Source organism: Colletotrichum chrysophilum (assembly GCF_026319265.1).
Source record: "Colletotrichum chrysophilum strain AFK26 chromosome Unknown scaffold_26, whole genome shotgun sequence".
Taxonomy (NCBI): Eukaryota; Fungi; Ascomycota; class Sordariomycetes; order Glomerellales; family Glomerellaceae; genus Colletotrichum; species Colletotrichum chrysophilum.
In genome coordinates, this window is record NW_026517313.1 from 39,909 (window position 1) to 56,504 (window position 16,596).

A 16,596-nucleotide genomic window follows, 5' to 3' on the forward strand; every position below is an offset into this window, starting at 1 on the left:
ATGCCTTGAGCGTGATCATTTAGCAAAACTAACTGACAGCAATTTTGTCGCGTCTATTGTATTAATCGTACATGTAAGCTCAGTACTATCTCCCTCTCATGCAAATAGTCAACGATCGGGCTACGGAGTCGATGGACGGCTAGTCGGATTCACGGCTTCGTTTTCATGCACAGGTTCATTTCATGGCCGCGATGCTCAACTGGGTTATTCACTCGATCTCAACTAAAACAGGGCCTTTCCCCTCCCGCGCCTCTCTATTCCGAATTTTCTTACTTCCGCGTCCTGGTCGGAAGTCGGTCTCGGATGTAGCAAGTATCATGTGCATTCCCGCCTTGTGAAGACGTCCAAGTCGCGGCTCAGCAAGAAGCTCCAGAGCCTTGGTCTCTGCAGCTTCAGTCTCGCCCTTGCTGTGCATGGTGCAGATGTGCTTGAAGCGCAGCTCAAACATGGCTGGAGTTGTTAGCATTGTCTTCTTCACATGATCTGCGGGAAACCCACCACCAAGCTGGCCGAGGCCGCTATCCTTGCTAGATGCCATGATGCCCGTTCGGGAAATTTCTGTTCGTCTTTGGTGAGTCGCGAGGGAAAGAGATGCAGATTGAACGTTGGGAAAGGAAGGTGGTCGCTCCAGCAAATTTCAACTTCAGCCGGCCTCTTCTCACCTTTTTTCCATCACCAGCGAAAAGTGCTGCCTCCCGTCAACGCCTCAGGCAAGTGGGCAATGCATGATGAGATCGGTCTTGTGCACGCTGAAGACTACCTAGACTGCTCGAACCGGCTACATAGGTACGAGAGCGACTTTGAGGGTCAAGCCTAAGAGACTAGAACTCCGAGAAGCGAGAAGCCTTTCCAGTGAAAACCACAGCCCCTTGCCGATGCTACCATGAGTTGTAGCACAACCGCCAATCTTCTAGCGTCGTCGAATATACATGAGTTTCTACTTCGTCACACAGATGATTTTATCAACAATATCCAAAACCCGAGTTCCTTACTATTCATCGCGGACACATTACCAAACGAGGCGACATAGAGATGGTGTGGGCTGCATTTCCCAGGCTCGCGCACAGGAAGCAAACTTGGCATTCTTGAGTCAAATGAAGTCGTTGCTACCCTAAGTTATCTCTCATACGGCTTCTTTTCTCTGGACACGGGTCTCCATAGGAGAGAGTGATGGCGCAGTAGTATGTCAAAATTGCTTTATGTGTAGACTCACTCAGGCCACGAAACTTTGTTCCAGTCAATTGGAGCATACAAGCTGCAGTAGTAATACGATACTGGGTTCAACATCAACATCTCCGCCCGAGAAAATCGGGCGCTCAGAATCGGTTTTTTCTTTCAAAGACCAGCCGTTGAGGAGAAAACGTCTGGTCACTCTGAAGAGGGTACCTAACTCGGTGTGTGGAAGAACGCTGATCTGACGCTGCTCTTCACCGAGCTCACCGACCGTACCGACCCGACCGGCGTTCGCCAGTTGTGGATGCAAAATTCAGGGCATCCAACGGCGAGGTGGACCTGGGCACGGCGGGACGGTGATGTCAAAGAACGGGCAGACGGCCAGGTGAAGCGCGGCGTGGACGGGGGGCCCGAGCGTCCGCTTCGAGAAAGAGCGTGCAGTGTGTGTGCCCGCTGACGCGGTACGTACCGCGCGACTGCCATTTTTTTTTTCTCGATTAAAAAATCACATGACTGCGGGGGGAGGGCAACCGAACCCTACGGGCCAAATTTGGGCCATTGGTGCAAGTCAAGCGAAACCTCCAAGCGACCGTAGCCCCGTCTCCCAAAACTTCGACAACCGCACCGGCACTTCAGCTTATTCGCTCTCGATAGACCGCATCGACAGCGAATTCCCTGACCTCACAACACCGCAAAGATGGCTGACGACGAATACGTACGTGCGACCCTGTCTTCCCTCCCTGGTTTCGATGGATAAAGACCGCGCTGTCGCGGCGGTGGCGGTCGCGGATTGAGGAGGAAATGGTGGCGCGACGAGACCACTTCGCAATAAAACCGCATCGAACAATTTTTGGCTGACTGGAGGGATCCATACAGAACGCCGAGGAGGCTGCCGAGATCAAGAAGAGAAGAGCGTTCCGCAAGTTCTCTTACCGCGGAATTGACCTTGAGGCGTACGTTTTGCCCACTTGAGAAATCCTACCTACCCGTCCACACCCACGCACAATCGAATCCCTCGAGACCGGACGATGAGATCATCACTGCCTTTCCATTCCACGAACCTGCCGAAGCACCCGCCATCGAAGACACAGAACCGTCCAGGCTAACATGCACTCTCACACAGTCTCCTTGACCTCGACTCCGAGCAGCTCCGCGATGTCGTCCACGCCCGTGCCCGCAGGCGCATCAACCGCGGTCTCAAGCGCCGCCCCATGGGCTTGATCAAGAAGCTCCGCAAGGCCAAGCAGGAGGCCAAGCCCAACGAGAAGCCCGACCTCGTCAAGACCCACCTCCGTGACATGATCGTTGTCCCCGAGATGATTGGCAGCGTCATTGGTATCTACTCCGGCAAGGAGTTCAACCAGGTTGAGATCAAGCCTGAGATGGTTGGCCACTACCTGGCTGAGTTCTCTATCTCTTAGTACGTCCCTCTCCGCGCAAGGACTTCGGAAACAGTTTTCTAACAATCTCACAGCAAGCCTGTCAAGCACGGTAGACCCGGTATCGGTGCTACTCACTCTTCTCGTTTCATTCCTCTCAAGTAAGAGGATGGTTGTGGGCTGTCTTTGGGAGGTTCTTGCATTCAACGGACATCAAGGCGAAACGGGAAATGGTTTTGGTAGCATGGCAAGGCCACTATCATGTTGTTTGGGCAATGATAGTTCAATACAACATCGTTGTCCGCTAAAAAGTTTGAGCCTCGAAATGGGAATGAAATAAACGACATGGGGATACCAAAACTACCTAAAACTTCACTCGCTGCCTTCCTCTGTGACTACTTGAATGCTCTGTCTTGCATTTGACATTGAAAAGAGAATCCCGCTTGGTGCACGAAATCCAAACCTAAACTGGCCCGCTCACGATGCAATCTGTCACTCGCCTATCTTAGCCCTCCACATGGACTAGACCCGCCGGGGGTGATTGCAAGGTCTTGAAGGTCAACCCCATTGCTTGAATGGCAGACGTTGATGCTCCATTGGCAACCCATCCTTCTGGTCGGGGAACGTCCTACGCTAGTTCTTTCTCCCCTAAGCAGATTCGCAGATGAGAAGATTCTTTCATTGCTCAGGTCATAACGAGACCCATGGTCTGATGGTCAAAACGTGGGTATATAGGGTCTAAAAATGTGCTATGTGCATCTAATCATTACAACTCCTGCTTTCCCAGCTTGTTCAACTGGGTCTGCTCATGCGCATCCAACCTGTCATACAGGTCCTTGCTCCAATGGCTCTTGTCTCCCTTATTCTTCTCCATGATGGCCTTCACGGCCGTCTTCCAGTTGCCGTCGCTCACACGATCAGCCACTCTCTTGGACGCATCCGTCTCGGACGCCTTGAACAGGGGCCACACGCCGACATCGGCTCCCATGCTCTCGTCGAGGAAGCTGTCGAGGATAAGCTGCCCGGTCTTGCGCTGAGCGGTATCCCAGCGGGCATCTTCAGGCGCGAGTACCTCGAGAAGGCGGTCCATGCCCTTGTTGGCGATGAAGTCGTCACGGATCGTAGGGCTCTTCAGAAGACCTCTGACAGCGGCGACATGAGCCTTGGCCTTGTTTGCGGCGCGGAGGACATCGTGCTTGCTCTCTTGGGAAGGCACGAAGGAGGCGTAAAAGTCGTCTCGGAGCTTCGAGGCTCCCTTAGTCTCGGTAGCGGGGCATGAAGCGTCCATAAGCTGAGGCCACACCTTGGTCACTTCCTCAAGAGCCTTGGGGTTGTTTTGCAGGGCGCCGGAGATGATGGAGGCGGCCTGCTGGTCACGGGGAACGACACCCTCGATTGGTGCGGGCGTCTCGGGGTCTGACATGAGGCAGAGGAGGGACTTGACGGTGTCAAACGTCTCAGTGATCTTCATGCCGTAGTAGATGTCGTGAGAAATGTCCTCGAGAAACTCCAGGGCCTCATCCATGGGGAGGTCGGCCCCGTTCGCGCCTTTCTTGACGTAATCGAGATGGGAGTAGAACTCGCTTGACTCCTGCGGGGGCTGCTTCACGGCGCCGACGGGGTCGTACTTGGGGGCGTCCTTGGGCAGTCTCGGTTCATCGTGTACCTCCTCGCCATCCACAACCACAATCGAGCGATCGACCAGCAAGCCCTCCACCGCCGGATTCTTCTCAGTCGGATCGTTGATTTTGGCCTCCTTTTGGCCGGTGTTGATGTTCATCCGGATGTGGAGGCCATGGGGCAGCTCTTGGTCGTCATGTACTATTTGGAATTCCTCTGTCGGTTGGAAGATCTTGGGGTAACATTCCGCCGGGTTGTCGGTGTGGCAGATGAGTTCAACATCGGCCGACGGTGAGGGTGCTGCCGGTGCCGCTGATACGTGTGATGAAGCGGCGATTGTGGGTGCGAGGATGAGAAGGCCGAAGACGACCATGAAAATAGTGAGAGGGAGGAAAGATACGCGGTTTGTTGGTCTTTGCGCCATCTTGAATTTCTGAATTGTGGTTTTGTGATATGTAGTTCCGAAGAGAGGTTGACCTCTTCAGTCAACGTCGTTGTCGCCCCGTTTGCGGCGAGGGATGATGAGACCCAGTGTTATTGTATGAGAACAGTGGGCACGGGCAACAAGGCAATGAGTTCAATAAGAGTTGTGTCGAAAGTCTAAAGCCAAGATGGATTTGAGATTCTGATGCGACTGACGGGTGCATGCACTCTTATAATTGGGTTAATGAACGAAAATGAGTCAACGGAAAAAAAGGACAGTTTACCATCACGAAATAGAAATTCATCGAATTCATCCGTCTGGCCAAGTTGTCTCATTGCCCAATGCTCGAGGCCGTGGTACCCATTTTGAGAGGCGATTCTCTTATTTGAATTCGGCAAGTCGTGATTGGTCAAAACAGCCGCCACAGCCGCTGCGGCGCTAAACCGCGAAAAGTGACGCTCCTCCCCGACTACCGAACCTTGGGAATCACCTCCACACCCGAAAGCTCCCTCCTCAATCCCCACGACGACCCGATTCCCATCGTCAACTGACACCGTCCCGCAATGTCATTCACGATGCAGGCCATTCGAACGCGGGGTGCCTGCATCGCGCGCCGGTCCCGCCTGACTGGGCTGCGCCAATCGCGATCCTACGCCTCCGGAGGCGACCACGGCCACCACCACGCCCACAACGTCGAGGAGCCCATCGGAGTACGTTCTTGCGCCAATTGATCGTCGATGCGGAGATTTTGGAAGCTAATTGAGCTGTTTTTGGCGTTGTAGAACTTCTTCTGGGCAACCGTTGCCGTCATTCCCGCTGCGTACTTCATGTACAAGATCAGCCAGCCCGGCAAGGACGGCGAGCCGCCATTCCTCACCAAGAAGATCCACGAGTACTGGCACTACCAGGAGACATGGGCCGAGAGGAGCCACCTTCACACCAAGGCCGTTGAGCAGGCCGGTTTCGACAGGTTGCTCTTCTTCTCCACCCCGGCCAACCGCGACGTCGACCTCCGATTCCCTGAGTGAGCCTTCCCGAATCACGATAATATGACTGGACACTGGCTTGGAAAGCCCAGAGGATGCAGTGCGGCTAACACAACTTTTCTACGCAGGGCCATGTCGAGTTACGCCGCCCGCAACATTGTTGCTGGCTCCCAGACCAACCTGGACCACGTTGTTGCTCACTACAGGAAGCAACATCTCGACGAGGAGGAGCGGAAAGCCCAGCTGCTTGCGAAGAAGCAGGAATGAGCGAGGGGTGGTGTTGTATGATACCGTTACATAGATCGACCCGAGGTTGAATCAAGGCTTTCAGTTCATTTGTTACGTTGACTGCTCGCCAGGATACCGCGAGTCTCGACTTCCTTCCAACCTGATCAATTTCTCTGGCAAGGTCGATGATGTGTGGAAGTACTGGCGAGCGGGACCGACATGCCCCGTTAAAGTTGTGCCTGCCACACCACGACAGTGATGAGCCAAGAGAGGGAAGGGCCGCTGTTAAGGTAGGAAGCTGGATTCAGTGGACTTCCTCATCAGCCATGTAGGATGTGTTCATAGAAGGCGTTTTCCACTCCGGTCTTGCAGGCAGGTGCCATATCCCTTGATCTGTGACTTCAAAACCCCCGTCTTAACCTCCCCCGTTCTCTCCTCGTTTCTGTCCTCGTCACCCCCAGACTTCTTCTTGGACGTAACGCTAACACTGCCAATATCCATCGATCATTACTTCTGCCTTAATTACTATCGACCTATGCACAATGGACCCAAACGCGATTGTTGATCCCAGTCAGGATACCACTTTGGTCGGAGAGTTTCTTGAACGCGTGGCGATGATATTGGAGCAGCGAAACTCGGGGCAACCAAGACCACCCATGCCAACAGCGCCGCCGCCGTTGTCGGCGTTGCCGGCGTCATCGTCGTCTCCCCTGTCGTCCTTGGGACCAACGCCAGAGCGACCAATGTCGTCAGCCCGGTTGCCGGCGGCATCGTCGTCGTCATCTTCCCTGTCGTCCTTGGGACCAACGCCAGAGCGACCGACGCCAGAGCCACCAACGTCGTCGGCCCGAAAAGCGCTGGTGCTACCAAAGCGTGAACCGGTAGACTCATCAGAAATGGCGCCACCATTTGGAGAGTGCCCATGGACAACCACCCTGCCTCTGCCTCCCTGGAGGCCAAATTCAATCTTCCTGTCTCTGGACGAGCCTAAGCACGGGGCACGTCACTCACCGGATGACTACTCGGCCGGGCAAATGATGTCCACCTTGAACGAGGATAACCGGCCGTACTTTTACATCAAGGACCAGCTTATCATGGAGGCCCATGTGCTTTGCCGCTTCTAGGAGCGCGGAAATGCAGTCAAATTGCGCCTAGAGTGCGCACAGCACTTTCCTGTGATGAAATACATGCCTCTTGACCCGAACAAGATCACGGCCCTTGACCACGGAATACTTTGCAGGTTCATGAACACCTTGGGCTTCCGGGTCATAGGCCTCAAGGTATGGACCGACGAGAGCCATTGCGTTCCCAGAGGCGATCCACGATGTAACGCAGAGATCCGTGGGCCCGACATGTTTGCCACACGTGACCTCAAAAAGGGCGACGAAATCTTTCTGGCAACTCCCAACTATATCTGCAGGTGCCTCATGTGCCTCGAGGAGGCAGAAAGCATACGGAGAGAACTCAAAGAGGAAGCCAAAAAGCTCAGAGCGGAGCTTGAAGACGCACGCAACAGTAAATCCTCAGGGCCTTTGACGAGGGACAGCAAAAATAGTTCTCAAGAGCAGAACAGGAAAGACGATTCTCGAAGACTGCCGGCCGGTACCCAAGCACCCGTCACTCAAGCATCTCGCGGCCATTTGATCTGGACCACAACACTCACTCCGCACAACTTCAACGACGAGTATGATGGGTCCTCCGAGCAGCCTGACGAGCCTGATAAGATCAATGACAACAAAGGCATTCCTGGCATCAATGTCATTGATGATGTCTCTTCGGATGAGTCCCGCTTGAGTACTATACCCGAGGAATCTGGCGAGGACCGGGACGAGGACGGGGACGGTCACGTCAACATGGACAGCGGCGAGGACGACAGCAACGACGCCGGCAAACGCCCGGACACTCTAAGTAACCAGTTACGGAGACGCGACTCCGGGTCTCGGGTGGACGCTCTTCAACCCCCACCAAGACTGTTTGAAGAGCCTTTCGAGCCTCTCAGATCAGAGGAAGACTTCCTTGAATTTTTCGAACAACTGGATCATTGGGGTAAGTCAGTGAGTCAACAACTGGATTATTGGAAAAATGGTAGGCAGTGAGGAGTGGCTACTGCTTACAACGCTGCATTTGCTCTTTGCATAGCTGTTACTGTTTTGCTGCCCAGCGGGATGGCGATAAGGCATATTGATAATCCACAGCGTTGCAGTGATGGCTTTGAGAGAAGCCTCTGTCTTCGTACTGGGGGGACTCGTGGCAGATAGAGAAGTCTTATACATTAGCGTCATTAGTATTGAATGTTACGGAATTCAAGTAGCGCACTTTTGGGAATCAAGCCACAGCATTCAACACAAGACCGCAGAACCGTAGCCTGTGACAGATGCCTTGAAGTTTTTCTACTGGTCTTGATAGGCTTTACAACTGGTTTGCGTTATCATGGAACATTGACGACATGTCTCAATGTTGCCTGTCCGACAGAATTGAGGGTAAAGCTCGTAGAGGTTCTTATTCCATTACCTAGCATAAGGCCGATGATTGTAGTCTCCCCAGCTGATATTGTTTGGCCACTGACTCTGTCTTCAAGCAGGGCAGCAGCGAATCATCATGAAAGAAATTGATACCTCAACCCCATGCGAACCGCAAGTCCCATGCCAGTTCCTAGGAGCGCCAATCCAGTAACACCATTGTGCTAGGACCATTGAGATTCGATCTCCCGCAGGCACCTTTTAAGATTCTCTCGCATCCCCAGAACCGAACTTTCGGACCACAGAGCCCATGTTCCAAGGCGACACCCAGGCTTTCTTCACGAAGCTCGATGTCGTAGGCTGGAAGACGGGGGTCCGATATTCGTATCGGCTCGGGGATACCGGAATCCGGTCGGCTGCGAGGGGGAGACGGCGCCTCCTGGCAGTAACGGCTTCTTTAAAAGCCGTGGACCTTGACAAGCTAGAGCGGGGAAAGAGGTTAGCCGCTATCTTCGTTGGGCTCTGACAAGGCGTGGCGAGGTGGAACGGGATCTCGTGGTTGATCATGGAGGGGTTCAAGGGTGGGAAGGTGGGGTCCAGAGTCGCGTGCTTACCTTGGAGTCCATCTCGAGACCCTCCTGCTTGTCGACGAGGAAATCGTGAATGTTCTTGCGCTGGTCGCCTGTTTTGTAGGGGAAAAGTAAGTTAGACTTTGCGCAAAAGGATTGGAAGCTACGGCGAAGCTGGTGGGAGGGTCAAGAGGGAATGGAGGGGAATGTTTGCGACGCACCCTGGAGCTGAATGACCTCACCGAGGTCCTGGTCCTCCACAATGGTACCGTTGCAGGCGAACTTCTTCTTGATGACCTTCAGGATCTTCTTCTGGTCGAAGCGCTTGGGGAGACCCTGGATGGTGGTGAGGGTCTTGCGGCCATTGCGCTGCTGGATGCGGATGTGGATGTAGTCCTGGCCTTTCTTGGGATTGTTGTTGCCCTCGCCCTCTTCGGCATCAGCGAAGGGGTCAATTGTCTTGAGGTTTTCGATGGTAGTCATCAGAGGCGCGTGTCGCGTGTAGCGTTTGGACTTGGGATTTAAAAGACGGGGTGTTTTGAGTGCTGGGGTGTGAATGCGCAAATGCAGTTGTTGGTTGTGGTGATTTTTTTGTTCTTTGGTTTTGGGGAAAGTGAGTGGAGATTTTTTTGCAAGAGCTTGGATGCGCGTTTGGGCGGGGGAAGCTTGTCAGCTTTTTTTGAGGCTCAGAACAGAAGGAGAGACCAGACTAAGAAACGGTGTTGGTGGGATGAGCAGAAGGCGGGGTGATGGAGGGGTCTGTGCACGAGCAGTGATCTGCCAGTCCGTTGTCCGCGGGTGAGATCCTGCTGGCATTAGATGCAGCACACAGCCACATGGCTGACCTGGTGCCTGCTTTTATCGCTTATCGGCAGTCGATGGCACTAGCCACATATAGACGTTTGTGGCGCTCCATGGAAACATCACATATCTCTGGAATCTGCCATCCAGGCTTTTTTCAGAAAAGCTTCAAACCTCTTTTTGTTGATAATATCAATATATAATCTCAATCATGCCTGCCGTAAATGACGGCATTGAAGTTCGTGGCTCCAAGGGCGGTGCCAAAGGCGGCCGCTCCATACACGCGACGCGCCGCTTCAAGCCGGGCGACGTCATTGCTCTCTTCGACGAACCGGCCGTCGTCCTCCCGCCAGGCCACCGCGCGCTTGAGTATTGCAACCACTGCCTGAAAAGGCAAGGTCACGCGGGCGTGGGAAAGCTGCGCGCTTGCACGGGCTGCAAGACGGTCGCCTACTGCGGCGCTGCCTGTCAGAAGGCCAACTGGACGCTGATCCACAAGGTCGAGTGCAAAGCAATCCAGTTCCTGCATGAGGTCAAGCCGGCACATCAGCCCGATTGGGTGCCCACGCCCATCAGGGCCGGGGCGCAGGTGATGCTGAGGCCGAAGTTGAAGGAGTCGTTTGATGCTTTGGAGGGGCACGTCGAGGAGTGGAGAAAGAACGACGAGATGGACTTGCAGCTTCAGGCGCATGGGGTTTTGAGGTGCTGTGGGCTTGATGCCATTACTTTAAAGGGGCTAGAAGAGTCTTTCCAGGTTCTATGCAAGGTATGGCGTTTTCGATGGGGACAGGAGTTGCACTGACATCCTGCAGCTTCAGACGAACGCTTTCAGTCGGACGGAGGAGTACTATGAGACGGGCGGTGTCTTCTTGGATACGACGTTGGCCATGATCAATCACTCCTGTGTGCCCAACGCGATGGTGCAGTTTGGAGGACGGACTGCCACACTTCGATCAGCCACGTTCATCAACCCTGGCGATGAAATTGAAATTTCTTACGCCGGTAAGTTGGCTTTTGACCCTCGCAGCTTCGTGATTGCCACTTAGTAACCTATGCCAGACCACACACAACCTAAGGGCAAGAGACAGGGCGAGCTCGACCTCTATCATTTCGAGTGTTCTTGCTACAAGTGCGAGCATGATTTAGACGAGTACCAAATCGCCATGAACGACCCGACCATTGACCTCAACAGCATGAGCGTCATGCCTGACATCGAGCGGTTCAAGAATCCACCCGGCGGCGGCAAAACCGATCCTCCACAGGGATTGATGGGCTTGAACATCCAAAAGATCATGCCCGTCTTCCCGCGCGACATGCCACGCGACGAGAAGCGTGAGTGGCTGAGGAAAGCGTACAAGACTGGATCGTATTTCGTGACCACGGGCAAATGGGCCATTGAACCATTTGCGCAGGTGGTAGACGAGGCAGCGTACTACTTTGGAAAGGACCGGGGAAACCACGAGTGCGCCCTCGCTATTGCTTGCTTGTCCGCGTACGATATTGAACCATTCAAACACGTCGCGCCGTTCCATCCCTCAAGACTCAAGGGATTGTCTGCCATTGCCATCGCTTTGTCGAATACGGCGCCCAACCCTGGCAAGCTCACCAAGCTTGCTAGAGACATGGCTGCGCTGAAGAAGTTTCCGCCTGAAAGCGTCAAATTGCTGGAGAATCTGGACCAGGTCTCTCTGTGTCAGATGGTATTGTCGATAATCGACTTTTACAGCGACCTCGCACCGTCAGCTGACTGGGAGCCTCTGGTGCTCGCGAAGGAGATGCTGAAGGACATTGAAAGCCTTCCTGGTCGGGGGAAAGAGACTACTTTGATCCTTGCGTGGAGGACAGACCCGAAGACCATGGATGACTTTTTCAGGTTTGGTCTTGTTGAGCCGATCAGGACATTGTCCGAGCTTGGAAAGGTTGTGCTAGAAGTAGATCTGGGCATGGACCGCGATCTGTCTGCCAAATGATACCCCCTTGATGAATAGAGCAAGAAAAGACTGTTCTTATTATTATTAACAGTTGGAGCTTCTAGTTCGTCTTCCGCCTGCAGGGGGGCCAATCGAGTTGAGTTCGTCGGTAGATAAATCTTGCTTCGATCTCTTGGTTCTTCTCTTGTCAATAGCACCTGATTTCGTCAATTTCGGATGGGCAATTCTTTGGTCGTCAGCTGGCTCGGGAGCTGCTCGTCTTTTGCGAGCTCGAGGTTGAGTAGCCTTTGGCATTGGCTCCTCGGTCAACTGACTTGGTGCCTGGACCTCCTGCTGCAACGTTGTTGTCTTGACCGGGCTGTCTGCAATCCTCAATGCGTCAGGGTAGGTCTTGGGAGAGACTGATTTGGGCGGGCGGTCATCCCTTCCCCGCGTAGAAGTCTCGACGCTGGCTTCTAACCGCTGGACCTGGCTTTTGATGAGGTCAAGTTCCATCTGCAACGACTCCACTTGGTTTGCTCTGTTTCCAATTTTCGTGATATTACTGGCGAGGATGTCCAGTTCTCTCGGCATCAAGAACTCCGGTTTCGGGTCGTGCTTCCTGTGGTGAGTCTCCAGACTTTCTTTCAATTTGGCCAACTCCATCCGTATATTCGCCGTTTCTTTGGCGGTGTCCTTGGCGATACCAAGTGCATCCTTTGTAGCTTTCCTTGCACTTGCAAGCTCCTGGCGAAGATTTGACGAGGCGTTCTCCAGTTGTTGTAGCTGATATTTTGTGGTATGGACTTCTTGATTGAGCTTCTCTGTTTCAACTTTTGCATCCTGACAAAGCTTTCCGATCTCTGCAACGGCAGCGCTTGCTGTCTGAAGCTTACTGTGCAATGGCGATGTAAGAGTGTCTTGGCGGAGAGACTGTCTCATACTCACCACGTCTTTCTTGACAGTAAACATGTCCGCTGCATGGTTGTCGATGTCTCGACGCAGATTCACCATGGTCCCGTTGAGCTTCTTGACCTCGCGGTCAATCCGAGTTATGGTGTCATTGAATTGAGATACTACCTGGTACCCTGCAGTGTCAATCCTTTCAATATCCTCGCGCTGCGTTTCAAGATCGGCTTGTATGTCAAGCAGGTCGATGGATTCAGAAGCAATCGAGGCATGCCCGTCGCTCAAGCCGGAGTCGTGACAGTAGCCTTGTCGGCTGGCTTCTGGTGGTCTCAGATCCAGCGTACGGCGCACCCTCAATTCTGACGGATTGCTTTTTCTGTCAAGAAATAGGACTGAGTTTTGCCGTAGAAGAATTTGCGAGCTAACAACAGTGAGAATGAGCTACTTTGGGGATCTGCTGAACTTACTCGTCGAAAACATGGTTCACCGGACTGCTCAAACATTTGATTCCAATAACTTGTTGGCATTTCGCGCATGCGATGTCCTTTAATTCGCTGCACAAGTAGTTAGCGCTCCAGGCTTGATTCTTGCTTGAGAACTAAAACTACCGCACCATTCAGCCACCAACGTTTGTGGCTCCCCCTTTCTGATGGGCTCAACATCGACTATTTTAACGTCGCCTTTGGCTTCTAGGACCGGACTGAAATATGACTTCCCGATTTGAGTCCACAAGTTGGCAAACTTGGCCAAGTTCGCCTGACAATTCTTACATCTGCACTGAACAGCGTCCATCTTGTCGCATAGCGTAACGTGCAGTTGGCTCGTGATGTGCAGGTGCTAATGAAGATGCTCGCTGGTGAACGATGTGATAGAAGACAGAGACTCTGGCGCAATCAAGATGATGAATCCAAACGAAGGATAAAAATGACAATTATGGCGCCGCTGATGTTGACGCGGGGATTGAATTGTTTTAGTTGCGTGTTGCGACAGGGACGAAGGCACTGGCCATAAAGGTAGGTGCCATTGAAGATGCAGGTCCCTCCAGCGTCCCTACCTCCCAGCGTTGACCAGGGTCCCTAGCTGTGACCGCAGGCCCTGTGTCCTTATCTTATCTTTATCGTGTCCCATTGGCTCTCCCCGCAAGAGACCCGTAATTAAAGTTGCGTCGCTCGATTGACAGAAAGTTGGATGGACATTTTCTGGGCTCCCGGTGAAGGTGCGAAAATAATCCTCCATCTTCAACCCCACCACTTTCTCAGAGGCGCGTTGTAACCTCACCACATCTCCAACTCAGCTTTTTGGAGGTTGCTCATCATGGGCAAGAAGAAAAATCGTCAGCCCTGGAGTGCGCAATTCGCAGATGAAGCCATGGCCGACATCAACGCCCAGCCCGCCGACGCGACAGTCGACCCTGCCGTCGACAAGCCGACAGAAACCAGCAATGTTACGACCCGCGAGAGCTCATCCCAGACCCAAAGCAGCGAAAACCTTAAAAGATCTGCCCCGGACGATGATGACGAAGGATGGGAGAAGGTCGAACGATCGAACAAGAAGCGCAAGAAGATCCCCCGCGAAGGCTCCAATAACTATCCCTCAATCAAGTTCTCCACGAGCGCCAAGATCTTCGGCAAGATCAACCTAGCAATGCTGCGCGACCTCGTTCTCTACATCTTCGCCGATGGTACTGGTCCCAACTGGGTCTCAGTCTCCCATCGACCGAATTTCCGGAAGATTGTGGTATTGATGGTCCCGGGACTCGAGGAAGCCATGTTCAAGGAGGCGGTCAACTTCTCGACGTATAAATCAGGTCCTTCTAGTAACCAAGATCTGCTGGAAACGTCACCTGATGACTACTATCCTCGAGAGCTCTCAGCCGAGAAGCTGCCACTTGCGCTTCAGAGTTTCGCCAAGATGTTCCCTCACATCTGGCCGGTCAAGGCTCCCGGCGACGACAAGTACATGAAGCTTCACTCGCCTTTGGGAACATTCTTGACCGCCCCAATGCCCAAGGATAAGAGTGACAGAAAGGGCCCCAAGCCAGCTCGAGAGCCGAACGGCTGGAAGAACGAGCGCACACGCATCACTGAGTTTCTGGCATCCCTCGAAGAGCTGGAAGTCGCAGGTCACCTCATTCACCCGGCGCTCATCGAAAACGAAGAAAGGAAAGCATCTTTCAAGGTCCCAGACGGGTGGGTTGTGTCAAAGGTCGACAAACTTGAGGACGGCGACGTATCCGAATCGGAAATCGAGAAGGGTAGCGTCACGGCTGGGCGTGAATGTCTAGCACTAGATTGCGAGATGTGCATGACAGGCGAGAACGAATACTCCCTTACACGCATCAGCATCATTACTTGGTCCGGCGATGTCATTATGGACGAGCTGGTCAAACCCGAAAAGCCCATCATCGACTACGTCACGAGGTTTTCCGGTATCACAGAGGAGATGCTGAAGCCTGTAACGACGACTCTTCAAGACATTCAAAAGAAGCTGCTCGAAATCGTTACACCGCGAACAATCCTGATTGGACACTCGCTCGAGTCTGACCTCAAAGCGCTTCGTTTCTCTCACCCCTTTATTGTCGATACCTCGCTCATCTACCCTCACCCACGAGGACCGCCGCTTAAATCTTCACTCAAGTGGCTCACTCAAAAATATGTCAATCGCGAGATTCAGAAGGGCGGTGCTAATGGACACAACCCGATCGAGGATGCTAAGGCGTGCCTCGACCTCGTGCGCCAAAAGTGCGAGAAGGGAAGGCTATGGGGTGCGTCTGACTCTCAGGGCGAAAACCTCTTTCGACGCCTGGCAAGAGCCGGCACAGCATACAAGGCCCAGGGCGGCGACGTTGGCGGTCAAGTCACCGGCAAGACCAGCGCAGCGGTAGACTGGGGTGATCCGTCCAAGGGACCCGGTGCCGGCGCGACGCATCAGATCGGCTGCAAGTCGGATGCGGACGTTGTCAAGGGCGTGATTCGCGCTGTTAATGGCGACCCAGATGGCTTGGAAATCCCCGGTGGCGGCGTGGACTTCGTCTGGGGTCGCATGCGCGAACTCGAAGCACTTCAGGGCTGGTGGAACAGGAATCGGGTCGAGAACGCCAGCAGCGATGGTGGCCCTCCGGACATCGATTCTGCGGAGCTCGATCCCAAACTCGGCAGTTCAGACCTCGAGAGATGTTTGGCTCGTCTCTCAGCCCGGTTGCAGGCCATTCACGATAGCCTCCCACCTTGTACAGCATTCATCGTGTATTCGGGGTCTGGAGATCCGCGCGAGATGAGCAGACTGCAGGCGATGCAATCTCAGTGGAAACGAGAGTATAACACGCCCGGAAAGAAGTGGGATCAGCTATCGGTCAAGTGGACGGACACAGAAGAGCAAGCTCTTCGACGCGCCGTTAAAAAGGCCAGACAAAGCGTTGGCTTCATTGGTGTGAAATAAGCAGGCCAAGAGGGATGGTTTTGCAGAAAGACTCCCATCCTGGAAGTTATCCCTGTTCAGATGAGAGTCTAGGCGGTATAGCATAGACTGTCCCTAGGAATTCGGGAGGAGGATGTTGTGCACTAAAGCGGCTGATGGCTGTTTACAACTGAATGATACCCCTAGGTTTGTCATAGAGGCGGAAATAGGTGCTAGTGTAAAAAGAACCGGGGCAACGAGAAAGCCCAGGATAGTCTTATGAAGAAACGAATTAGATACCTAGTCGTCGGTTCTGTAACTCCTTCAGACGAGACTCCAAAACTCAACGCAGAAGGGCGTCACCTCAATTCTAAAAGCCAAACCAATTCGAGGCACGCAGCGCAGCTCCTTGGCAGTGAAGTGTTTCCTGTTGTATCCATGCACAGCTCACATGCCGCCGCATCGGAATTCCAGGTCCTGTTTAGCCAGGGTCCACACCCCGGTGCCACTGCGCTTATCCGTCGCAGATGCTCTGTGATTGGCTCCCCCGCCTCCGGCTGCGGAGAAACAGCCAGGCCCGAGCCCCACGCCGGCCTGCCTCGGTATGTTCTCGGAGACTCAAGTGAGTGGTGGTGCTCCAATTACAAACCATCCACCCTACCTGTTCTTCTCCAACTCGACCGACAACGCGTACCACACCCTCTACTCCTCAGACGCCACTCGAGCCGACGCTACCTGTCTC

General features: G+C 53.5%; 8 protein-coding genes across 8 annotated transcripts; 4 read left to right on the top strand and 4 right to left on the bottom strand.

Annotated features, from left to right (window-relative positions):
• Positions 1–208: 208 nt before the first annotated feature.
• Positions 209–538, bottom strand: COL26b_004298 (uncharacterized protein; the record flags this gene model as incomplete). The annotated part of the gene is made up of 2 exons (XM_053177177.1): positions 209–450; positions 499–538. 2 exons carry the CDS (start codon positions 536–538, stop codon positions 209–211), a joined length of 282 nt encoding a protein of 93 aa, XP_053038773.1.
• A 1,332-nt stretch (positions 539–1,870) lies between these two features.
• Positions 1,871–2,717, top strand: RPS15 (ribosomal protein S15; the record flags this gene model as incomplete). Its single annotated transcript, XM_053177178.1, has 4 exons — positions 1,871–1,888; positions 2,050–2,126; positions 2,297–2,593; positions 2,648–2,717. 4 exons carry the CDS (start codon positions 1,871–1,873, stop codon positions 2,715–2,717), a joined length of 462 nt encoding a protein of 153 aa, XP_053038774.1.
• A 601-nt stretch (positions 2,718–3,318) lies between these two features.
• Positions 3,319–4,596, bottom strand: COL26b_004300 (uncharacterized protein; the record flags this gene model as incomplete). The annotated part of the gene is made up of 1 exon (XM_053177179.1): positions 3,319–4,596. The coding sequence occupies one exon, from the start codon at positions 4,594–4,596 to the stop codon at positions 3,319–3,321; it is 1,278 nt and encodes a 425-aa protein (XP_053038775.1).
• Positions 4,597–5,171: 575 nt separating this feature from the next.
• On the top strand, positions 5,172–5,849 carry COL26b_004301 (uncharacterized protein; the record flags this gene model as incomplete). The annotated part of the gene is made up of 3 exons (XM_053177180.1): positions 5,172–5,306; positions 5,379–5,620; positions 5,711–5,849. 3 exons carry the CDS (start codon positions 5,172–5,174, stop codon positions 5,847–5,849), a joined length of 516 nt encoding a protein of 171 aa, XP_053038776.1.
• Positions 5,850–8,726: 2,877 nt separating this feature from the next.
• EIF1 (Eukaryotic translation initiation factor 1) lies at positions 8,727–9,321 on the bottom strand (the record flags this gene model as incomplete). The annotated part of the gene is made up of 3 exons (XM_053177181.1): positions 8,727–8,750; positions 8,884–8,951; positions 9,060–9,321. 3 exons carry the CDS (start codon positions 9,319–9,321, stop codon positions 8,727–8,729), a joined length of 354 nt encoding a protein of 117 aa, XP_053038777.1.
• A 529-nt stretch (positions 9,322–9,850) lies between these two features.
• Positions 9,851–11,609, top strand: COL26b_004303 (uncharacterized protein; the record flags this gene model as incomplete). Its single annotated transcript, XM_053177182.1, has 3 exons — positions 9,851–10,405; positions 10,452–10,641; positions 10,699–11,609. 3 exons carry the CDS (start codon positions 9,851–9,853, stop codon positions 11,607–11,609), a joined length of 1,656 nt encoding a protein of 551 aa, XP_053038778.1.
• Positions 11,610–11,654: 45 nt separating this feature from the next.
• COL26b_004304 (uncharacterized protein) lies at positions 11,655–12,938 on the bottom strand (the record flags this gene model as incomplete). The annotated part of the gene is made up of 3 exons (XM_053177183.1): positions 11,655–12,335; positions 12,498–12,817; positions 12,926–12,938. 3 exons carry the CDS (start codon positions 12,936–12,938, stop codon positions 11,655–11,657), a joined length of 1,014 nt encoding a protein of 337 aa, XP_053038779.1.
• An 834-nt stretch (positions 12,939–13,772) lies between these two features.
• On the top strand, positions 13,773–15,896 carry COL26b_004305 (uncharacterized protein; the record flags this gene model as incomplete). The annotated part of the gene is made up of 1 exon (XM_053177184.1): positions 13,773–15,896. One exon carries the CDS (start codon positions 13,773–13,775, stop codon positions 15,894–15,896), a length of 2,124 nt encoding a protein of 707 aa, XP_053038780.1.
• Between the last annotated feature and the right edge of the window lie 700 nt (positions 15,897–16,596).